The following is a 25062-nucleotide window of genomic DNA, read 5'->3' as shown; positions in this document are numbered from 1 at the left end:
GGCGGGGTTAGGGTCAGAAATTTTGTAGAGCGAACTGGAGTGACCGAATCGCAAAAATGGAGTAGCAGCGCCTACACAGGAGGTAACGGGTTTGATCTAGAATCAAACCCTAAACATTTAAGTTATTTGCATTCTGGTCCAAACTTATCCCATAATTCAAATTTAATACCCCAACCTCCTAAATGTGATCCCCCATATATGCATAATTATGAAAAACCCCCCATGAATATCCGAAAATACAAAAGAACCCCAACTGTTGACCTTATTTCAACACATAACCGTTTTGCACCTCTGATGAATATTTCCGCTGCTTTTTCTGTGCAAAATACTGATAATGTTGATAGAAAGGGTTGGATTTTTTATTGTGGTGCCACAGATACTATGACTTTAGAAAATCTGATTTTAGTGATTTTGGGGAAGTGACTGAAACCTACATTAGAAACGCAAACGGGGAATTAATTACGGTAGCTGGGGCTGGAACCATAAAAATTTCCCCTACTCTTCGACTATCAAATTGTTTGTTTGTTCATACCTTGTCTCAGAGACTAATGTCAGTGAGTCATGTGACAAGAGAATTGAATTGTACACTCCTAATGTATCCAAATTTTTGTATCTTACAGGATATTCGGACGAGGAGGATCGTTGGGCGTGGCACTGAGAACCGAGGACTCTACTACTTGGATGGGGTAGCTCAACATGGCAGTGCGATGCTGGCTCACGGGTCCACGGAAGACTAGGACATCCTTCTCTTGGTTATTTTAAACTTTTGTTTCCAAATTTTTCTTTGCCCAGAGATTTTTCCTGTGAGACATGTGTTTTGGCAAAGAGCCACAGACAATCTTTTAAACCTTCAGATACTCGTATGAAATTCATGTTTGATTTTTTGCATGCCGATGTGTGGGGTCCTGCACTTGTTATTGGGGGTGGGGTCCTGCACTTGTTATTGGGGGTAATGGGTTTAGATATTTTGTGACGTTCATTGATGACTGCATAAGAATGACCTGGATCTATTTTTTGAAACATAAATCAAAAGTCGTTGACAAATTCATCCTGTTTTTTCAAATGATACAAACTCAGTTCCACACCACCATAAAAATTCTTCGCTCAGATAATGGGAGGAAATTTGTTAATAACACCATGTCAGAATTCTTTAGGGAAATTCTTCACCAAATATCTTGTGCTTATACACCCGAATAAAATGGGGTTGCTGAGAGAAAAAAACCGAACCATTATGGAAGTTACCCGTGCCCTCATGATTGAGTCCAACGTACCAAATTTCCTCTGGCCTGAAGCGGTTGCAACCGTTGTGTACCTGATAAATAGACTGCCTACAAAAATCCTGAAATCAAACACCCCCCTTGACATCCTTTCCCAACAAGCCCAAATACCAGAGACCCTTAACATGTCACCGAAAGTCTTTGGATGCACTGTCTACGTTCATATCCCAAAACATGAGAGAACCAAATTTTTCCCCTGTACAACCAAATGTATTTTTGTGGGGTATGGGGTAAACCAGAAAGGTTATAGGTGCTTTGATCCGAGCGAGTACTAGGAAAGTCATTACCACTATAAACTGCAATTTCCTAGAGACCGAGTTCTTTTACACTCACCACCTTAGCATTCAGGGGGAGAAAATACCGGAGAGTGACCCTATAAATAATTATGGGGACTGCCTAAGTTGGTTTGTGCCACCACCAAGCCCTTCGATTGAGGAACCACCAGAGACAGTTGTCACTGTCGCCGAGAAAGCCTCCCCAGAGTCATCTCAACCACGCCCTCCTGACCCTCCTGAACCAATATCCAAGGTATGTCCGGAACCAGTCTCTGAAGAAAATACTACAGTTGATACTAACAATGCAGAGATTGAGGAAAATGCTATAGATGGTGACACGGGGAGATATGTCCTTCCTCACCGGAGTACTCAAGGTATTCCTCCAAAAAGATACCCCCCCTGAGAAGATTGGGGCAAAAAGCAGATATGGATTGGCAAATTTTGTCCAAGAAAATCTGACAAAAATGGCACGAGCCTTTAAGGCCGCGTTATATGAAGAGGAGGAGATTTTACAGACTGCCGAAGAAGCAATGAAATATAAGCATTGGAGAGAAGCCATGTTTACATAAATGAAAGCATTGATGAGAAATAACACCTGGGTGAAGGGAAAGCTACCAGAAGGAATCAAGGCTGCGGGATGTAGATGGATATTTACTATCAAATGAAGGCCAGATGGTTCAATTGATCAATAGAAGGCCCCGACTAGTGGAAAATGGATATACCCAAACATATGGAGTCGATTATGCCGAGACTTTCTCCCCAGTGGCAAAGATGAGTACGGTACGGGTACTATTCTCAATTGAGGCAAACAAAGACTGGCCTCTCCACCAGTCTGACGTCACAAATGCATTCCTACACGGTGAACTGCCAAAACCCGTGTTTATGGTTCCTCCTCCCGGGTTCACTGAGGAGTTTCAGCCTGGTGAAGTATGCGAACTGAAAAGAACATTGTATGGGTTGAAGCAATCCCCGAGAGCATGGTTCGGACGATTTACTGAAGTGATGAAGAAATATGGATACAAACAGAGTAATTCTGATCATACATTGTTTCTCAAAAAGAAGGATGAAAAATTACGTGTCTCATCATTTATGTTGACGACATGATTATCACTGGAGTAGATGAAGAGGAAATAGGTGAACTAAGAAAGAACTTGTTCAAAGAGTTCGAGGTGAAGGACCTAGGCCATCTCAAGTATTTCTTGGTCATTGAAGTTCTAAGGTCAAACCGAGGAATCTTCATCAATCAGAAGAAGTATGTGCTCGATTTGCTTGTGGAAGTTGGGATGATAGACTGCAAGCCTGTCGACGCTCCAATGGTACAGAATCATGGATTGCAGACACGTGAAGGAGAAAAGCTTACTGACAGGGGGAGATATCAGAGATTGGTAGGAAAGCTCATCTATCTTTCACACACCCGTCCAGATATAGCATACGCGATAGGTGTTATCAGCCAATTTATGCACTCACCGCAGGAAGATCATTGAAAAGCAGTTATAAGAATTGTTCGGTACTTGAAAGGGACGGCAGACCATGGAGTAATATTTGAAAAACACGGTCACTTAGAGGTACATGGGTTCACTGATGCAGACTGGGCTGGGAACCCAAATGATAGAAAATCAACTGCAGGGTACTTCACTTTTGTATGAGGAAACCTTATCACTTGGAGAAGCAAGAAACAGAAAGTGGTCACACTATCGAGTGCGGAAGCAGAATTTCGAGGTATAAGGAGTGGGTCTCACCGAGATACTGTGGATGAAGAGACTCATGACAGAACTTGATCTTCACTCATCACAACCTTGCAGGTTATTTTGTGATAACAAGGCCGCAATTACTATTTCGGAGAACCCAGTTCAACATGATAGAACCAAGCACGTGGAGGTGGATCAACATTTTATAAAGGAGAACATTGAAGCCAAAATTGTCAAGTTGCCATTTGTCAAGTCAGAAGATCAGTTGGTTGACATATTAACCAAAGCTGTGAACTCGAAGTCGTTCAGAGAAGTATTGGAAAAATTAAGTATTGGAAATCCCATCACTTAACTTGAGGGGAAGTGTTGGAAGATACCGAGAATAATGAGATTGATTGTAAATTGATTTGTTACCAAAGATAGAATATGATCCTTGTGATCTAGGTTTACCATATGGATGCATATTCTATGCCTATAAAACAATGTAACATACTGTATGATAATTATCAAGTAAATAAACGATAACTTCCTCCCAATCTTTCTATAGAATCATCTTCCATTTCGTGAAAACACAAAGAAATTTCACCTATTTTGGACGAAAACAAAGGAAATCTTGATGAATCTTCCAACAAAACACCAAGGTATGTTTAATGCGTATTAGTAGCTACTAGGATCATGTATGTAGTGTATTTTAAATGGTGCTACTTAATTTCTAGTGTTTGGTATAGTGCATTTGAAGTAACTTAATTCTAGGTTTTGGTATATATTGTGTATTTTGAATTGTGTTATTTAGTGTTTAGGCTTTGGTGTATAGTTTATTTAAATTATTCAAATATTGGAATAAATATGTGTATATATTGCAGGATTGTGGATATAGAATCTGTGTCTGTACTTTTATATTGTGATATTGTCTTATGAGCAACCCGGGGCAAATGCATACCTTGTATTGGATAACTTTGTTTCGTACGATGAGTTGGTTAACAGAATTTGTGATTGTATCACAATCAATGTTAATGAATGAATATAGGATTACTTTGACATGGAAGCATGCTACTCAAATGGGTATTGGATATAACTTTGTGGGCAATGACTTTGCGAAACATATATGAGTGATATGTTTGCAACAACTATTCAATTAGGTCAAATTGAGTTATTTATTGACTATCAACCTCAGTTGGCACAACAACGCACTCAATAGACGGTTGTTGTTCAAAGGGCACAACGGAAAATCCAAGATACAATAACATATAGTATTGGATCATTTGTATCACCATATGGAGTTAATGATGAATAGGTTAATTTTTGGGATGGTGGAATATCAAGACAGAATGAACTTAGTGACGGTTTTGAATCCAATGAACAAGACATGCGATCTATGTAAAAGAAATCAACAACTCCATATGAATTTAGTGAAGTATCATCCAAGACTCATTTTATGGTGAGACTTTGACTGTGCTTCGTGGGTATGTCCCAGTAGTTCCTGCAAAGCGAAGTGAGTTAGGGTTTCTTGATGGACAAACCGCCGCTGCTCTTAGACGAGCTGCGGCCTCCATTTCTTTCCACCGGTGTTGACTGCCGTATATGGTGAAGAAGATCGATGCCGCAGTCTAGCCGGCGGCATGGACGAGCCCTTGCTCATTTTCACGTCGCCATAAGATCGCTCCAACCTCCCACTGACAGGCGCGATTTCCAAGGTTGCTCCGGAACCGGCGGTCTTCGTTGGTTGTGCGCACGAGACCACCCTCGTCTGCGCATCGCCGGTCGATTAACTTTCTTGCTCCCACTCGCTCGACAACCCTAATCACGATCGCATGTAGCGCGATCCGTCTCAGCGCAAGCACCGACGGATCGCACATCTCGTACGGTCGAAAATTCAAGTTCTTTTGATTCGATTGTTCTTGAGTTCATCATGCATAAGAATATTACAACTAAATACAAGAACATGCTTCGAAATCAAATAACACATGCATACATGAATTTCGCGAAATTTAAATCCAAATAATCAAAGTCAAAACTTGGCTTTGGTACCAATTGAAGGAACTGGCAACGGAAGCGTTCGATAAATCAAACAAATAAATCACATAATAATCAGATCTATTTAGCAGATTATTTAGACAAATTCTATTCGTGTAATTATTACATGTATCATGCTCATAACTTGAACTAATCATGCTTTAAGTATAACTGAAACCTAAAACATGCTTTTCTATGGAGCAGAAATAATACCTTGTTGATTCTCCAAAGAATCGTCGATGGCTAGCGACTTCTCCACATGACGCTTTGAATACTAGACCACAGATCTTCTCTCTGGTTCCCGAACAGTACTCCAATATCAATGTGGGTTGATCTCACCTGAATACTAGGAATTAAATAAAAGAGACAGAAAAAGAATCCTACTCCGCGGAGGAGAAGAAAATTTCGACCACCACTATAAGCGGGGGGGGGGGGAGGGGACGAAAATTTTAAGAAATAAAATTGTGTCTTATTTTTGTCTCCTTTATTCTCCTATTTATATTAAGTATGGGTTCACCCAATTTACTTTTTACTCATTAAATTGAACCCACAATTTAATACAAGCTTTAATTGGAATATTACGAGCAGCCACTACAGAAGTAATATTGAACTCTCCCCATCCAAATCCGAAATTATAAGTAATCCGGGTTTTCATTTTAACTTTCATTTCTCGTACTTAAGATAAAAATGTCCATTAATTAATTAATTAATATCTGCTATGGACTTAATTAATCAACTTCTTATAAATTCCAAGAGTGGACTTAGCATGAAACGCTTATTTATTATTCACAGAGTAATCAAACTCCAACTAGCTAGGTTCCGAATAATAAAACCTTGTTTCGCGCTCCTCTTGAGGACATTATCAAACGAAACTCGCCTCGCGCACGATTCAACATAATAGCAATCCTAGCTAGATATTAATCACCACTACCCAATATATCAGGATTATTGGATTGCGAAAAACTCGCACCATTTGATAAGTCAAAGTAATGCATAATCAATACCGTATGCTCAATGCTAACCAACATTGATTAAGAAACAAATATTTATCAAGACCACGCCTTTTAGTAGATAGCATAAAGACTCGTCTTGCTGTTAGATCTGTCCAGTGCTTTACCACACCAGTGTCATCTTATTTCAGTAAGGCTTAGAAATATGTGGACTGGCATTGCAACCTTTCACGATGGATAGTCTAATTCCATCTAGGTCGTGAAATTCTTCTTTTTCTTTGTTTAGGACTGACCGTTTTACCTTTAAGTGGACGACGGCCACAACTGGTCTACTAAAACAAAGACTTAGACTTTGTTAAGTTTACTTATACATTTAAACATGAAATCAACATCCATTAAATGTAAAAACATAACAACATTATAACAAAAATAATCTGTTTTATTCCTTGAAAAATAAAATAAGAGTTTTACAGTATTCAATCACTCGAAACGTGATTTCTACTATATAAACTCTAACAGGCAGGTGATAATTACTATGAAAGTAACTACGGTGATTGTGAATCTAGCAATCAGTTTTGGGATTAGAAAATCTTGCACAGATTAGGTTAAGAACTAAATTTGATAGCAAGCTACAGTTGAAGATTGTTGTTAGTTTGTGGTATTTAAAATCATCTACAAAAAATAATAGAGAGTGGTGGAAAGCATACCAACAAAGTGGAATGTGGAATACAAATATCCGAAAGGAAGTACGACAACCTATGGAAAATCGGGCAATGGATTGGTAGACACACTTGTGCATGTAATCCCAACTCCAAGGACCACACTAACATTTCATTAACAATGGTCCATCCCACAACTTTCAAAATCAACTAGAAAACCCATGAACTTTGAAATTGTTCATAACCATCCCATAATAAATTTTTCATGAAATTGTATCTGAACAAATAAGAAAGCATACATACACATTCTTGCCGATGAATTTAACAATATCTTGTAGCCATAACGAAAATGATATTGCTTGGTTGTAAAATATAAACTATATTTTTTTGCAAGCAACTAGAATTTTTCACAATGAGATAATTGAGAATAAATTCAAACTTCATTGTTTTTCAAGGTAATTTATAAAATTGCAGAACAACTCAAAATTTGATAAAACTTCGTACTTCCTCCATCCCATAAAAAATATGTACACATTCCATTTTCGTTCGTCCCATAAAAATATGAGCATTTCTAGTTATGGAATATTTTCACAATGAGATAATTGAGAATAAAGTCAAACTTCGTTGTTTTTCAAGGTAATTTACAAAATTGCAGAACAACTCAAAATTTGATAAAACTTCGTACTCCCTCCGTCCCATAAAAATATGTACACATTCCATTTTCGTTCGTCCCATAAAAATATGAGCATTTCTAGTTATGGAATATTGTCACGACTCATTATTCATATACATCAATCATCATAGCCCATCATTACAACTCATTAAACACTAATAATAATGTGGGTCTCACCATCTACTAACATCTTTAACTATTATTTTCATCATCCATCCTACTTTACCAGTTGTATATTAATTTTTGTGTTATTTTAAATGCGTAATTATAAGGTACAGAACAAGTTAAGATTTTTTTGACAATTTACCTAAAAAATACTAGGCCGTGTATTTCCGCAGTTTCCCTATGCCACTATTGGACATGGGTTGTAGAGATTATGAGTTGCAATATTATTTGATATGATGGTCGACGAGAGGTTTTTTTCACCGGCAAAGGATTGGAGATTGGCGACACATGCATGTGATGACCATGTATATGTATATGTGTGTCCCCTATCATTTAATCTTCCTTTTATGAGGAAATATATGTCCCATCAGAATTCATTTCAATACATACGCCTTTGAAAAAAAAATTCTCCTCGTCACTCTTAGAAGTGAACAATTGGAAATTAATGACATTTTCAATGTCAAAATTAGCCTCATTTGTTTGGATTATATAAATAAACAATTTGAAGTACTCTATTTTATAAATGCTAAATTACTTTCTCTCAACTAAAAAAGTATATTTTCACGTACAAGCTAAGATATTTGTTATGTAGTCAAAGTTTGGTCACTATTCTTTATTAATAACGCATTTAAGAAGAATCTTATATATAGGGATAATTATCATAAAGTAAGAGTGTACATGAATTTAGGATTGTTACACATTCTTTAAATCATGTAACCAGATACATAAATTAAATTTCTTATGCAATTAATGACTCCATAATCTAATAAAATTTCAACTCGATTATCTCGTATCTGATTAATCCACAATTCAAATAGGATTAATAAAAAATTTGTTAAATTAACCTGATTAACATCCCTAAGTGTGAAAATGCTAATCAAATTTTGTGAACATTAGTTTGTTGACTTTTAGCATTGTTTTCCTTTTTCTTATTTTATATACTCTATCTGTTTCCTAAAAACAAAAACTTTTAAATGATCTGACATCCAAAATTGGTAAAATAAAAAATTGATAGAAAGAAAAAGTGTGGTAGTGAAAAATACTACCTTATAAAGAGAAAGAAGTAAAATAGAAAGTTTCTAGTTTTAGGAAATGAACTAAAATGAATAAAAGTATATTGTTATGGAATGAAGGGAGTAATATTTGGATTTTTAAGAAATTGTATTTTAGGCCATCCACAATGGGGTGGACTATGCGGAGGACGATGCATCGTCTGTCGCATAGTCTGTCACTGCAGCACCCAGCCCTAAGCCCAGTCCTTAGTTCGCGCCCTATGCATCGTCCGTGGACTATGCACACATTTTTGCGTAGTCCGGCCTATCGTCCGCCCCATTGCAGGGGGTAAGGACGATAATCCGGACTATGCACACATTTTTATTTTATTTTTTTATTTTTTTTGTATTTTCTTCTATATATATCACCAATTTTTTTACTTCATTTCACACCTTTCACTTCACTCTCTTCCCCATCTCAATTTCTCTCCAAATTCAATAATGAATTCCGACGATTTTCATATTTGCAAGCATAAAATATAAAAAATAAATATTGACAATAGGATGCCTTTAATTTGTGGTGTTTTTATATTATTATTCTTGCTAATTGATATATTTGCAAACATTAAAAATAGGATTAATTTGTAGTGTTTAAATATTCAAATAATAAATAAAATGTTTAGAGGGGCTTAGGGCGGGCTATAGTCCGCCCCATTGCAGGTGGAAGGGGTAGAGGATAAAATGTTGATGTGACGGTATATAGGGCGGGGCTTAGGGCGTCGTATAGTCCACCCCACCGTGGATTGCCGTTATAATTTTAAACATGAAAAATATGAAACCTATCCTAAGACATTTGATGACATGACATGCGAACTTCACTAGGAATATTGTATAAACGTATGCAATGCACGTGATAAACCATGTATTGGTGCTCTGAGTTGTTCTCCTCTCTTTGGACAACAATTCCTCTTCGTCTCACCATCTTGCATCCCTTCACATTATGTCTGTATTGTACTTATTGCTTGATTTGATTTCAATTGTTGTCGTGAACTCCTTTGTTTTGTGCATGCATCTAAGCAATAAACAGTGGCATACATTAATTTTGACCTCCGTTTATTATTTTGATATAAATTTATGGACATGCATCATCATGCATGTAAGAATTACGAGTGCACAAATAACACATGAGATGAAAATGGATGAAAACTACTACGTGCCTCTTCCTATTTTTATGATTGATAATACAGCTTCCTTTCCATAAAAATAGGGACTTTGGGAACGACAAAGATTTAATGTGAAATTAGTAAAGTACGTGAGATGTAGAAAAAAAAAGTGATTAAAAGTATTGTTAGTGGAAAATGAAGCTCACCTTATAAGAGAGAAAATACTTGCCAAAAATAGAAATGAACTATTAGAACGGACCAAAATGAAAAAAGAAGATTATTTTTATAGGACAGAGAGAGAGTGGTTTTTTTTCTTTTTTTTTTCTTTTTTGCCGGAAACTATCATTCTTGATACCGGAGTTCTTATACAAAATTGATCAAAACAGTTATTTCATCAACAATTTCTGGATTTACCATATTCTCATTCATCCAAGATGCTACATCCATAATAAAAAAAATAGTCTTAACAGTGGATTACACGAGTTCCAAATCAAAATTGATCAAGTAAGAAGATAGACCAAAAAAAAGGCCAAATTATAGATAGTGAAAAATAAGTTTTATCTCATTATAATGAGAGAAACTTACAAGATAGAACTAGTTTCTGTTACCAGAATAAAAGGTGAAATTTCCATCCACCACTTCGAAAAAGACAAAGAAAATTGTTCTTAAAGGCTAAAGTAGTAGTGGTAATTACTAATTAGTACTTACTAATAGTAAATACTACTACTACTCCATATGATATGCTACTTTGTTTCTACAAAAATATCAAACTAACTAAATTACATAAGCTAACAAATATGTACGCACGTAACCTGAGATTTTCAATCTTTTGACAATAATGGATAAAATATATCAATCAAAATCATGTAAAATTGATTAAGCACCACAAGACCAATAATATGAGTGTCTTTTATATACATATATAAACTTAATTCCTGAATTATTCTAAATGTAATGAAGCAAATGCATATGCAATATTAATGAATGTGCATAAATATAATAAACCTAAATGTGATTGGAAATTAGAGAGTTGTCTCTATACATTGATGGTGACTCCCTGGACCTAGTTTAAGGGCCCTTGTTCTCAACTTAGTTTACGACAGAAATTTTTGTTGCAATGAAATTGACATCTCAATAAGATATCCAACCTCTTCTTCAAAGTCTGTTCGTCTATAAATACGTTAGATCCATCTCCATTTTGTCTCAACACAAATCAAATACATACAATCACTTGATCTTAGATTTAGATAATGGCTAGTTTTACAACCAAGCATCTGCTTCTTGTGGCTCTATTCTCGCTTTGCTTCATCTCAACGAGTACTCGAGGTATCTATGATCTTTTATCAAATTTCTTTGAAATCTAGGTTTTATAGTTAATATTATCATGGATTCTTCTTCCCCTTGTGTAGCGAAAAAGCTAGGCATTGCTCAATCCCCGGATCTTGAAAGTCTGAAGGGAAACGACGGCGTTGCAAGAGAAGAAGTGTTGCAAGACAATGAAGAGTTGGTTAACATAGATTATACTCCAGTAAGGAAGAAGACTCCCATTCACAATCACAACTAAAGCTACTTGGTTGAATATGATACAACTATACACACATGCATATAAATACATATATATCACTAATTAAGACTGTGCGCTTTGTTCATGAGGCTTTGTGTACGTACTTTTATAATAATATAGACAGAGCTGAGTTTTAAAAAAGAAAAGAGTTTGTATATAGGTAAGCTTGATTGCCATCTAGGGTTTGGAGGTGAAATAAGGATTCGAATTTCGAAAGGATTTGGTTATAAATATGTAAAGATTGTTAAATATAGCCCTTGTATTTTGATGTTTTCTTATCGTATCTTACCCATATTTTAACTTTTAAGTTTAAGATTATGAATAACATATTGTACAACTTTCTTGAAGGAGCTAATAAAAGTTCAAGGATTGTGTGTGTGTGTGTGTGTGTGTTACACTGTTGGGTTACAAATCCATCCCACATCGGATGAGTAGGAAAGTTGAAAGCAGTATATAAGTACCGTTCAACACTACTATAGTTAATTTGTCATATTCATACACTAAAGTTTGAAACTCTCCTGATCAAGCACTAATAGTTTTGAAATGTGACTCAAAATCTATACGTGTATGGACTAAAAAAGAAGTGAAAATGTGCAGGGTTATCAGGGCATAGATCATTTTTCCTAGTATCATTTACGACGTGTACTTGGAAATGTCTCATTGTTTGAGTGATTATGGATAGGTGCCTAATATATCATTTTTGGAAATACGATATCCCCCAATAATGTTTTCGAGCATCTGAATATTGGTGTGGCAGTCGAACTGCAAAAATTAGACATAACTTTTCTATGTGGCAATGAGCATCTGATGTATAATATGTGATACCGTTAGTTTACTTGATTTTTGTCACATCGTTTAGGGCATTTGCTCGACTTCGCTCCATCGTTTAGGGCATTTACTCAATTTTGTCTCATCGTTCTGAGGCATTTACTTGAATTTTTCCTATCATTAATGTAATAGGCAAGTGTAAGCAACGTTCATGGCTTCAAATGAATTCATTTTAAAGTTGTATTTTGCAGTATGCATTAGCTTTAAGATGTTTAAATGTCAAGATGTGCATGAGAAGCTCTGTGAGCCACGAAACTGATACCTTTTAAGGGCATTCCCATCTACGTGTTTAGGGACATGGAAAAGCATGTACGAGCGTACTTAGTCATTAAGTACACCACTGCAACTCCCTAAGCACGCACGATGCCCGTGCCTTAGCACATTGTATGTGCGAAAAATTTCCATTCTGTTTCACTCACTTTCTACACTTTTGTATTCAAATTTTCTAATAATTTTTAAATTTCATTTGTGATTTTTTTTTTCAATTTTGTTATTTTTAGTTGTTTTAATGAAATTATTATATTTTTTATTCGTATTTGACTCGCGTATTTTTTTTAGGAGTAACATGTATTTTTTGCTATAGTTTTGCGCTATGGAAGAAACATATTGAAGATTGAAAACGTATTTTTTCTATGTTTTTTATCTGTTAGATTTTTGCAACATTCATTTTTTTTAGAAACATCAAATAAGAAAGCTCAATCACATAAAACTAATGAAGGCTATCAAAAATTTTAGATGTCAATAATTTCAATAGACTTGGCAATGTTGTTGCATGAGACTTATGATTCAATATTTTCTAATAAGAAAAAATCGAGTTAACGCCTTAAAGATAGGACGGATCAAGTAAATGTCCTTAAACATTGAAACATATGATATTGGTGCCTGTTTTTCCCTCAAATTTTAAACTTGAGATATGATTTCACAAATTTAAATAGTTGTTGAATTTTTTCTACCAGCAACGAAATCCGGCTATATTTTATTTGTTATTACATCACATATGGTTACACTTGAAAAATGATAGTTATATCATATATGATTACAAAGTTTCTAGAAGACGTTATCCATCTCATTTTAATGTAGTTCAATTTTGTGATCAACGAGTTTCAATGCAACATTTATCTCTCGATTTAGATCTCGCGGCGTGACTTTCGAATTACTGTGATTCAATTTTGGTAGGAAAATGGAGGTTCCAGTTTGGAGGCGAAAATAGAGACGTTGCTGAATGTGGAGAAACAGATGAGACAACTTGGTGACGTGGCGGGGACAAGAAAGGCTGTCACCGATATTATACAACTATGCCTCGACGCCGGCGCGTGGGCGACGCTAAACGAGCAGATTGTGCTCATCTCTAAGCTAAGCGCCGGGGACAGTTGAAGCAGGTCAATTTTTAAATTTCTCGTGTTTTTGTTTATTGTTATTGCGTTCATATTGATTTTTATGAGGTACTAGTGCTAGTTAAATTGAATGATTTGAAATAGCTGATTTTTAAATGCTGATTTTAACTTTTAACAGTATAAACAATAAATTGAGTGTTTGATGTTGTTAGGTTCAAGATAACAAACGAGTGTTTGGGTGTTTGCTGAATGATCTGTTTTTGGTTTAGTGATCACATGTGTAGAGTTTGTAATTATTGCTTAAATGCATAACTAGCCATTTTAAACCAAGCAAAAAAGCTAAAAAATTCGAATAGAATTTTTGCAAAGTATCACTTTTGCATGTGAATGACAATTTAGCCTCTGTTCTAATGTGTGCATTAAACAGTTTAGAAACCAGTACGAAATCTGCTGCTAAGTGCTAAATGGTTGGGCATTACAATAATAGAGCGTAAGTTGAATTCAGTTATAGAAAACTAACAGCTGGAAAAACACTTATATATACATTTCTTTACAAGTAGACCCTTAAAACTTGAAAACAGTCTTAACTTTTTAAAACTAATTTAACTCAGTTTTCTGCTTTTTGAAGTTTCTGGAGACACTCATCTAGTAAGAAATGCCAGTTTGAAAGATAAAGAAGGTTTATGTATCGTACTGCCTCTTTGCTAACTGGAATATTAAACAAATCTCAGCCTCTTGTTGCTTTCATCTGTTGCCAATTACAGCGCAGTGCCATTTTTCATTTTTAAAATATGGATATACACATAGATTGAATAAAGAAACACACTCGTAGATTTTATTGCACAAAGTTCTTCCAACCACCACAATCTCGAACACATCCAAAATGCTGAGTCATATCAAAGTTATCAAAAAGATATTAGATTCTTGTATTTACAGTTGTGTTTTGACTCTTGAGTTTTGGAGAATAATTATTTGTTCTCTATTTTGATGCAGGCTGTACAAGCAATGGTCCAACAAGCTATGCAATATATAGATAAGACACCGGATCTTGATTCTAAAATAGAGCTTATAAAGACACTTAATGACATATCTGCTGGGAAGGTGATTTTTGAATTGTTCTAAATCTTCCTTGTCTCTCAAGTTCTAAACTTTAGTTCTAAGTTGAAAGTTCTTATCTCACTATACAGATATATGTTGAGATCGAGAGGGCTAGGTTGATCAAGAAGCTTGCAAAGATCAAGGAAGAACAAGGGAAGATAGCTGAAGCTGCAGATTTGATGCAAGAAATTGTGGTAGGTGGATAATTTACATTATATCTCAAACAACATCTTAGCTGATTTCACCCGACATACTTGATTTTTGTCATTTCATATTGTTTTTGTCAATTTGAACTACAGGTGGAGACATTTGGCGCAATGGCAAAAACTGAAAAAATAGCTTTCATACTCGAGCAAGTATGTGGTTTCTCTTATTTCTGTCTCTAGTTGAAACTTTGCTGGAATTGATGCATGTCTTGATTATATGTCTGATTTTTCCAATGATGCAGGTCCGTTTGTGCTTAGATCGCCAGGATCATGTACGTGCACAAATACTTGCGAGGAAGATAAGTCCTAGAGTTTTTGAAGCTGATCCTTCAAAAGAAAAGAAGCTCAAAGAAGGCGATAGTATTTTTGAAGAAGCTCCTGCTGATATTCCATCATTGCTGGAGTTAAAGCGCATATATTACCAATTAATGATCCGGTATTGTTTTTTCCCTGATCTTTTTCCCTATATTTCTGTACTTTTGTGTAAGGGTCCTCCAATACAGAGTGTATTATTTTGAATGATTATACAGCGTGTAACAATCATTGATCTCCTCATACATATGTTGATGAATACACTAGCATATGTACCTATTAATGTGAGCATACACTATTTTGGATGTATGCAATTCTAAACTGTTGCATCTCTGGTGTTGCCTTTGTAACCACTTTCAGTGTATGGTTTATAATTATTGAATTAGATTATGCATCTGGCCCTCTGCCATTGATGCTGATCCTGCTTCCTATCCTTGTTTGTGTTGACCTGTGATGTCAAATACTCTTGGCTACAGATATCGAAAGTCTTGATATGTGCTCTTAAATCTTACTTTCAAGTACAATTGTGTAGGTATTACTCTCACAACAATGATTACCTTGAAATATGCCGGTGTTATAAATCAATATATGAGATTCCATCCGTGAAAGAGGACCCAGCCCAGTGGATACCGGTAAAACATCTACTTTTTGGTTGTTCAATGCCAAGCACTCGCATGTTATCCCATGTTATCACTTATCATAATATATGTACGGTTAATATTTGCTTCAGTGTGGTGTTAAATGATTTGGGTCTGTTGCTTTTCATGAAGGTGCTGAGAAAAATATGCTGGTATCTGGTGCTCTCACCTCATGACCCCATGCAGTCTAGCCTCCTCAACTCAACCCTGGAGGATAAGAACCTTTCTGAAATTCCACATTTCAGGTTAGGTATTATAACAGTATATTGCTATTCCTTTCAGTTTCATTTTAATTTTACCACATGGAGTATGAACCAGTCTATTGTTTACTTACCCTGTTGCTAGGTTACTATTGAAACAATTAGTTACCATGGAGGTCATTATGTGGACAGCTCTATGGACTATGTTCAAAGATGAGTTTGAGAATGAGAAAAATATGCTTGGCGGTTCACTGGGTGAAAAGGCTGCTGAAGATCTTCGACTTAGAGTGATTGAACATGTAATACTCTTGAGAACCAATACTTGGTGTTTGTGGAGTTCTTTTTCAGTTTTTCTGCTACCGACTCTTACAATAGTATTATTAGGTTGCCTGTACAGCTTCCGTATGATAATTTTTGTTGTTTTCTTGCAGAATATCCACGTTGTTTCAAGATATTACTCCCGGGTAACTTTGAAAAGACTTGCAGATTTGTTGTGCCTCACTCTCCAGGTCTGTCTCATTCTCTATAACAAAATTTTACTTCCTAACCTGCAAATTTTGTTATGTAACTTTAGTTTTACTTTGGTTTCTCATAAATATTGAATATGTTTATCAATAATTTCCTTTGATAATAAAACTGATATACTGAGTCAGAGTATACTTTTGAGCACATTATCTAAATAATTTATTTATTGTTATCAGATTCTCTCTTTGTGAAAATCTTCATCTATAGGATCTAGATTAGTTATACGCCTGCATATGCTTATTTTGCCTCTGGTTATATTTTGGAGTTTAATTTTTCCATGAAAGAAATGAATGTCGCTTTTGAATTTTTAATCTTCAATTCTTGAGGTATCCTTTTATTTTTTTAATTAAAGATGATCAATAATCGTCCACATTTACCTCCATTCCGTGGAAGTATCTTGGACAGATATACTATACGTCTGCTACCTTAATTTTTATCTAATTCTCGTTTCTACTTCTTACCAACAGTATGATCTTGTTCTGGCATAATGGTTGCATTTTGTATGTGGTTACATTATCATCTTTCATAATACAGGAAGCGAGAAACATCTCTCTGACATGGTTGTCACCAAAGCGCTAGTAGCAAAGATTGACAGACCTATGGGCGTGGTATGTTTCCAGACAGCTAAGGACAGCAATGAGATCATGAATTCATGGGCTACAAACTTGGAGAAGCTGCTCGAGCTCGTAGAGAAGAGCTGTCATCAAATTCACAAGGAGAATATGGTTCACAAAGCTGCACTTAGAGCTTGAAATTTTGCTTCTGAAGTGGAGAGGTTCATTGTCATTGGCTGCTGCTTTTTGGCATTCCAGAAGCAGTTTCTAGTGGAATTCTTTTCGTGGCAGGGACGGCGTTCCCTTTATATAACGTCCGTGATCATAACCGTGGATGGACCTGCGTTGCCCTGCTTTCTCCATCATTTGGTTTTGATATGGCAAATCCTGGGAGTTGCTCATTCGTCTAGTCGACTAAGATTTACAGTTAACACTCTCATTATAGTTGTAACTGTTATGTGCTCAAATAATTCACATTTTTCTACATCTATTATGCCCTTTCAAGGTCCTGACTCGTAATTTAATTGAAAAATTTGTTCGTGAATTATGTGAAGAAACTTGATTTGGTTGTTCTTAGCTAGTGAAGGATTGTGGAAAGAAGTATCTTTTGCAAAACAATGTGACGTGAATTTTGTGTGATTTTTCCCCCTTGGTTTTATACACTCTTTTAAGTGTTTTATAGGCTCATTATATTTTCTCTATAGGTAGTAATGCAAGGGAAAATGGATAAATGAAGAAAGTTCGGAATGTAAGTAGTAATTGACCTACAATGATAATTTTCAAACTCTCTTATAAGACCACTAATGTTTTTATATTCGATAGTGGTGTCTTGCGCGCCTCAATCGGCGTTGGGTGGAGAAAATCATTGCTGCTTTATGAAATGTGTGCACCACACTGCTCGAAACCAGCGAGCTTTTGTGAACTCAGCAACATAGACCAGTTGGCAAGATGCACTTAATGACCCGTTCACTTGATCCAGTGACCTGACCCCTTGACGTACTATTTGCCTTTTTAAAACCCAATCCCTTCCCACTTCATATATATGCCTCATACATAATTCAAATCCGAACATCAATTTGGCTAATAATCTTTTATTTCATCTCTATCTTTACTTCCATCTTGGAATCCGTCAGATAGAAAACCTTAGGGATTTACATAAGAGAGGATTGAAGATGGTCGTTTTTTAATTCGGTAGAAGATTCGCCCAAAGATTTTTATTTAGAATATTTTTTATCAAGCTATGAGTGGCTAATTTTCTAGGTTCTACCTATTAACAAATAACCCCTACAGATTGAATTGTAGGTTGTGGATTAATTTCTACTCCCTCCGTCCTTCTTCAAAAGTATGAACTCTTTCCTGTTTAATCCGTCCCTGAAAAATATGAATTTTCTAATTTTAGAAACTCCTTTCTCTATAATGAGGTGTGACTTATTCTCAATACTTTAAAAACTTTTTATTTCTATCTCTCTTACTTTACCAATTGTACATTAAAACTCATGTCAAATCAAATGTTCATACTTTACAAAAATGGAGGGAGCATTATATGTTAACACAAAGATCCAACTGAACTATCCTCTAATAAGCTTTAGACCTAGAATTTATGATATATGTTTGTTTTTATTTAATAGTTAAAAGAGACATCAGAGATAAGGCAAAAACTATTTTGGCGACATGATCAACTTATTCAAGGCGTACCATTCCTCATTCAACTATCAATCAAGGAATATAAAGTTGTGAGTATATACAAAATTCAACCTAATCCATTATTTCACTCATGGGAAGCGGTTTATCCTTTTTTTGAAACGTAGATCGATTCTATATTATTCAATTTCACAAAATGAAATTTTTCATGCACTTGTACTACCTGATCAAAATGCATTGACCAAGCTTAAACTATATCTACATTCACATGCCTGAATGGCTCTCTCTGAATGGAAGGTTAGTAGGGATTAAGTTGTTGGGAGTCTATGTCTCAACTGCAGTCTACATCTATTTTCTCTGAACGGGGAGACCTATCTACTTATTCCTTCACCCTCTATTCACAGCTTAATTTCTTTCATAATTCGTTTTCATATGTCCTCTACTTGAAATTGTTGGCGCTATTCTAGTTTCTCATCATTTCAATAGTCAGTGCATACATTTTAATATGAGAAATAAAGTTGTGTAAAGACTCTAAAAAGAATTTGGAACATTTAAGATTAATAGAGTGATCAATCTGCACTTGCTATATCAATATCCTCAAAATCAAAATTCACATATATTCCATCTATATTCGGAAAATGACACATTTACCCCAAACAATCTGGAATATTCCAATACAGACCCAAACGCAGATTAGAGACGACCGAGCGCCATACGCCTCCGGTAGCGGCGCCGCCCCTTCCTCACACCTCTTTCCGGAGGCGGAGTCGCATCCCAGTCAAAATAAGACTCCACTGTAGCACCAGGAACATCATTCCTCCCAACGAAAGGATACGCCGGCGCCGGAATATTCCCATCCAAAGCAGCCGCCGGAGCTCCGGGAGGCGGCGGCGGAATGTAATCCGCGCCGAGATCGCGGCTGAGATTGAGGCCGGTGAGAAGAATTCCGTCAATTCCGTGAACCGCCATCCTAGATCCGACGAATAGATCGGGGTAGGCGACGCGGACGCCGTCGACGATGAGGCCGATGGAGGCCCGATCGGTGGAGACGTGGACGTCGCGGAATTTACCGATGAGGACGGCGTAGTCGAAGAGGAGGGTGTCGAGGAAGGGGGCGGAGAGGTTTTTGAGGTCGGCGAAGGTGTGGCGCGTGGAGACGACGTGGTAATGGAGGGTGCTGACGTAGGCGGAGGCGGAGGTGGCCAAGTCGAGGGCGTAGAGGAGCTCGTCTCTCGGGGCGAAGAGAGTGAAATTGGGGGCGGAGAGGAGCTCGTAATTGAGATCGGAGGTGGCGATGGCGTTGGTGAAGAGGGAGTAGCCGTAGTTGCGGAGAGACTGCAGCATGTCGTCGAATTCTTGGGATTGGGTGGGACTGGGAGGATCGGCGGCGGAGGCGGCGTGGAGGAGGAAGAGAAAGATGATGGCGGAGGTGGAGGAGTAGCGCGGTGGTGGGGCCATGGGAGTTGAGAGAAGAAGCGGTTAAGATTCTGTTTTGGATTGGAAATTGGCGCTTCTGTGCGTTTATCTATTTTGAATTTACGATTAATTTATTTTTAGCTTAATAGTGTATTGTTTCAACTTACTGAAGAGTTTTCTGCATTCACACTTGTTGAGAAATTTAGCTATGACGTGGATAATTATGAAACTAAATGAATTCTTGTTTTTCGTTTTTCACTTTTCTAAAAGTCTTGTTTGTGTTTCTCATTAATTCTTTTTACAATATTTCCATTTTAATGAATTTTCTACGTTTCTGAAAAAGTTTAATAAGTCAATTTTTACTGGTCTAATTAATTTTTTCATTAACTGATGACACTTAATTTAATTACTCAAATAAGAATGTTGAGAAAAGATTCAAATATATTGAGACTGTTTAAATAAATATTGTGACTATCAAATGAAAAAAATATAGGATGCATTAGTGATATGAATGTGATAAAATGAAAACTTTAAATGTTGTATAAACTCAAAACTATGATTTGGATTATTGAAAAATGTCAACAGATCACTGAAAAGCATCAACAAGAAAATGGCAACAGAATTTCAACAGTAGTCAATGATTGATGTTGTGTTGATACTGTGTTGGCATTAAAATCTTGAAATTTTACGCTTTGTTGATATTGTATTGAAACTATGTTGAAGCTGTGTTGAGAAGTTTTGAATACGTATCATATATAAGTTTGTATTTTATCACTGCCCATGTAAATAAATTGGATCACACATTTTTGGATTATATAGTCCATATTCAATCTAGAAACTAGAAATACTAGTATCATTTTGCAATTTAGAAGGGTTTAGACACTGCATAATTAAATGAGGAGGTAACCGAACAATCATGAATCCAATTCTTTCTGCCTAACTTTCTCTCTCTTAAAATTTTTAATATCCATTTATTTATCTCAATTAAAATTATTTTTTACAAAAAAATTACTATCAAAAATTAAATAGTACTCCCTCCGTCCAGAAAAATAGACTATATTATGAAAGACATGAATTTAAATGTGGAATTAGTAAAGTAAGAGATAAGTAGTGTTACTGGAATGTGGGATCCATATTATTAGTAGTGTTTAATTATGTTAGGTAGCAAATATGGGATCCTTTTTCAAATTTGGTCTATTTTTCATGGACGGATGGAGTATAATTTTACGAGAATTCTCACAAAATTCTAATTTCATAGTATTATAACCAAGGCTGAAAAAAAAAATATTACATAATATGAACAATGTTATTGTTTTTACGCAACATCATATCATTTTATAAATGGAATATATTACTTTTATACAGAAATTATACCGTTTCTAATCCCTGAAAATATCATTTCACATTCAAAACAACAACCAAACACATCATTTAATTATGAAAAAGGATATGGAGTTGCAGTAATGTTTGGTTGTTGTTTAAAACAGGATGATATTTTGAGCGGTGAGAAATGATATTTTGAGCGGTTAAAAATGATATATTTCGAATAAAAAATGATATGGAAACTTTCAATCGAAACATGAATCCGACCTGCTACCTTCATGCCCGTTCACGGCACGAAATAATATGGGTTGAAACAACATGATAACAACCCGAATCTGATTTACATTATTAAAATTTGATATTACGATAAAAACTTGCATGATTAAAAGTTGATATTACATGATCAAAACCTTATTTTTTAACTTGATTTACACAATACTAGTGAATAAACTTCATCCAATCCCATAAAAATATGTACTTCTGAAACAGAATAAATTTTAATGCATAATTAGTAAATTAAAACACAAATAAAAAGAAAAAATTATTAAAATATTATTAATGGAGAATGATGAACATCTTTATTAAAAAGAAAAAAAGTAAAAGAGTAAATGTATATTTTTTTTCTAAAAGGCGATATAATTCGGGGTAAGTCCTAAAAAAATACAAAGAATACAATTAATTTATGATAAGACGGATGGTTACTTTTCATCCTAGCTTATAAATGATGAGCATCACATTAGGAATATAAGATGAAGTGGATCTTGTAGTTTCAGCCTTAATTGATCACTCTGCATTTCATCAACACCAATATCATACGACGTGACACAATAACGCAATATAGGAACGAAATATGATGGATATCATAGCATTGGTACAGGAACAAATCTCAGACTCAAAGCATTGTTTAAGTTCATGAACATGATTATTGTCGAAACTGTTTTGATAGTTCAGAAACGGTAGAACTGTTTTGAGTCGACACACACCAGGGCTCAGAGTTTGGCGAGGGAGTTTCCAACGTCAATCACAAAACGGTACCTAACATCAGATTTGGCAAGACGCTCCATAGCAGCGTTTATCTCGTCAGCACGAATCAGCTCAATGTCCGCTGCTATGCCATGCTTTCCACAGAAGTCCAACATTTCCTGCGTCTCTTTTATACCACCGAAATCACTTCCACCAATCATCTTTCGACCTGAAAATACCAACCCAACGTTGAAACCTCAGCTTCTCATAGTTAGTTAAATACACATATTAATGTGTTGTAGCCTATAATCTGAGCACAAGAAAAGACTACAACATCATATGTTACCGGCAACTAGAGGGAAAATAGGAAGGTCAAGGGGTTTATCCGGCAATCCCACTGTTACAAGCTTCCCGTTCATCTTCAACAGGCTTAGCAATGGAGCCAACTGATGCACTGCAGCGATGGTGTCAATGATGAAATCCATTGTGCCCGTTGCAGCCTGCAATGACAGAGCTCCTCGTCAAAAATTACGGCAATACCAATATGGACCTCACTTACTAATAAGTACACCACTAATTCTCTCATAAACCGTTACTCAAGTTTATGAGAGAATTATACAAATACCAATTTCAATGTATTTAATCCTAGTGCTATTTACCTCCAACTCAGCAGCATCAGTACTAACAACGAAAGCATCAGCACCGAGCTTGTTTAAGGCTTCAGCTTTCTTTTTCGGGGAGGTACTGATAACAGTAACTTTCAGCCCAAACGCCTTCCCAAACTTGACTGCAACATGGCCAAGCCCTCCAAGACCGGCAACACCCAAATGCTTTCCAGCCTCAGTCATTCCGTAGTATTTCATCGGGCTGTAGACAGTGATTCCAGCACACAGCAGCGGAGCACCAGCATCAGATGGCACATTCTCGGGGAAACGAAGCACAAAATGCTGGTCGACAACAACTGTGTCTGAGTAACCACCATATGTCCTCGTGCCATCTTTGTCGGTGGAATTGTAGGTGAATATCATTTTGGCACAGTAGCTCTCTAGGTCTTGTTGGCAGACATCACATGTCCTACATGAGTTTACTATCACCCCAACCCCGACTCTGTCACCGACCTTGAATTTCTCAACATTATTACCAATTTTGGTCACGACACCCGCAATTTCATGCCTGCAAAACATTTTTCACCATTTAATCTTTAAACAATTAAAGTCAAAAGTTACTGGAGCAGATTAACTTCCTAAGTGGTTTAAATCCATCAAAGCTATTGCTAAAGTTGGTGTAAGCTTTGATAGGTTTGGATCCAACACATGTGAAGCTAGAACTGTTAATGAGATTTATCTGTATTCAGATGCTAATAAACTAGTAGATGACAAACAAGGTTTCCCCAAAATATTGTATTGACAAAGTTGGGAAAATATAAGAATACCCGGGCACAACAGGATACTGTGTGATTCCCCATTCATTCTTGACAGTGTGCAAATCAGAATGGCAAACTCCGCAGTAGAGTATTTTGATTGTTACATCGTCATCTCCATTTTCCCTGTCAGCCATAACATGAAAATATCTCACTTCGCATTCACATAGTGGTAGTACTTTTTTAAAAGATCATGAGTGGCGCATATCACATAGCACCACACCAGAGATATGCACAAAGTGAACCTTCCATTAACAAATAGCACAAGAACACCAACAATTGTCCACGAGTTACTTACTGAGTAGATTTTTCAATTAGCGATTTATTCCGAATTTTGAATCAATAATTATTAAAAAAAAAAATCGACAATAAACGGATAAAAAAACACCACAAATCGAGAGTGGAAAACAGAACTCAAAGCAAAATTGAAGCATCATGCAAAAAGTGGCTAGATATAAGGAGATAAAAATGGTGAATCTAAATCTGGAGAGTCACGCAACAGCAGCGGCGATTGGTTTGCAAATGTGAATACACACACAGAGGGATACATAATTGTGCGTACCTGCGAGAGAAATGGAAGGGTGAGAGGACGCCGGAGGAATCGGTCGCGGCCAAACCAAAAGCTTTGTGTTGGAATTCCGCCATTGGTCGCCTTCTCTACTCTATCTATATCTCCGTCTCTCTTAGTAAAGCTGTGCTCAGAATCTTTTCTCTCGAATCAGTCTTATAGTGAAGACAAAGAGGGCTACCGAGAAAGACAACTGAACTCTATTTTGTACAATAATAATAATACTCCCTTCGTCCCGGATAACAAGACACATTCTTAGCCGGCACAGGATTTTATGAATAATTGGTTAATGTGTTTAATTGGAGAGAGAAAAGATGGGTAAAAGTATTAAATTAGAGAAAGAAAGAAAGATGAATATTTTAATAGGGCTAGTGTTGAGTATATTAATTGGAGAGAGAAAGTTTCCAAAAAACGTAAATGTATCATCTTAATTAGGACAAATTAAAAAGGAAAACGTGTCATTTAAAGTGGGACGGAGGAAGTATTAACTAATAACTCTTAAGTGCCATCAAAACAGAATAAGGAGTATAAAATAAAATAAAATAAAATAAAGTGGAGAGATTAAGAGCATCCGCAATGCTGCCTCGTTGCGGACTCGATCTCGTCTCGACGAGACG

At 36.1% G+C, this 25062-nt stretch overlaps 2 protein-coding genes, 1 long non-coding RNA gene and 1 pseudogene across 4 annotated transcripts; 2 read left to right on the top strand and 2 right to left on the bottom strand.

Annotated features, from left to right (window-relative positions):
• Window positions 1–11071: 11071 nt before the first annotated feature.
• On the top strand, window positions 11072–11695 carry LOC125204260 (uncharacterized). The gene is made up of 2 exons (XR_007173529.2): window positions 11072–11181; window positions 11265–11695. It is a non-coding gene; the product is annotated as an uncharacterized LOC125204260 (long non-coding RNA).
• A 1734-nt stretch (window positions 11696–13429) lies between these two features.
• On the top strand, window positions 13430–17600 carry LOC125202604 (26S proteasome non-ATPase regulatory subunit 12 homolog A-like; annotated as a pseudogene). Its single transcript, XR_016135965.1, has 10 exons — window positions 13430–13626; window positions 14575–14682; window positions 14769–14873; window positions 14979–15035; window positions 15128–15321; window positions 15730–15829; window positions 15968–16080; window positions 16181–16334; window positions 16467–16548; window positions 17095–17600. The product of XR_016135965.1 is annotated as a 26S proteasome non-ATPase regulatory subunit 12 homolog A-like (transcript).
• Window positions 17601–19349: 1749 nt separating this feature from the next.
• On the bottom strand, window positions 19350–20271 carry LOC125202085 (fasciclin-like arabinogalactan protein 19). Its single transcript, XM_048100441.2, has one exon. The coding sequence runs from the start codon at window positions 20211–20213 to the stop codon at window positions 19449–19451; it is 765 nt and encodes a 254-aa protein (XP_047956398.1). The 5' UTR covers window positions 20214–20271; the 3' UTR covers window positions 19350–19448.
• A 2063-nt stretch (window positions 20272–22334) lies between these two features.
• Window positions 22335–24624, bottom strand: LOC125201756 (putative mannitol dehydrogenase 1). The gene is made up of 5 exons (XM_048099994.2): window positions 24440–24624; window positions 23890–24003; window positions 23117–23630; window positions 22804–22957; window positions 22335–22686 (listed from the first exon to the last, which is right to left on the bottom strand). Exons 1-5 carry the CDS (start codon window positions 24520–24522, stop codon window positions 22484–22486), a joined length of 1068 nt encoding a protein of 355 aa, XP_047955951.1. The 5' UTR covers window positions 24523–24624; the 3' UTR covers window positions 22335–22483.
• Between the last annotated feature and the right edge of the window lie 438 nt (window positions 24625–25062).

This window comes from Salvia hispanica, chromosome 2 (genome assembly GCF_029641045.1).
Source record: "Salvia hispanica isolate PSC_SH4W2 chromosome 2, Shi_PSC_v1, whole genome shotgun sequence".
NCBI classification, from domain to species: Eukaryota; Viridiplantae; Streptophyta; class Magnoliopsida; order Lamiales; family Lamiaceae; genus Salvia; species Salvia hispanica.
This window is presented reverse-complemented; position numbering and strand designations above follow the sequence as displayed.

Excerpts from the sequence above, each read along its gene's own strand:
- LOC125202085 (XM_048100441.2), bottom strand. The coding sequence starts at position 20,213 with ATGGCCCCACCACCGCGCTACTCCTCCACCTCCGCCATCATCTTTCTC.
- LOC125201756 (XM_048099994.2), bottom strand. The coding sequence starts at position 24,522 with ATGGCGGAATTCCAACACAAAGCTTTTGGTTTGGCCGCGACCGATTCC. Across the intron at positions 24,004-24,439 it reads CCCTTCCATTTCTCTCGCAG|GGAAAATGGAGATGACGATG; the intron begins GTACGCACAATT and ends TATGGCTGACAG. Across the intron at positions 22,958-23,116 it reads CTGATGCTGCTGAGTTGGAG|GCTGCAACGGGCACAATGGA; the intron begins GTAAATAGCACT and ends CTGTCATTGCAG.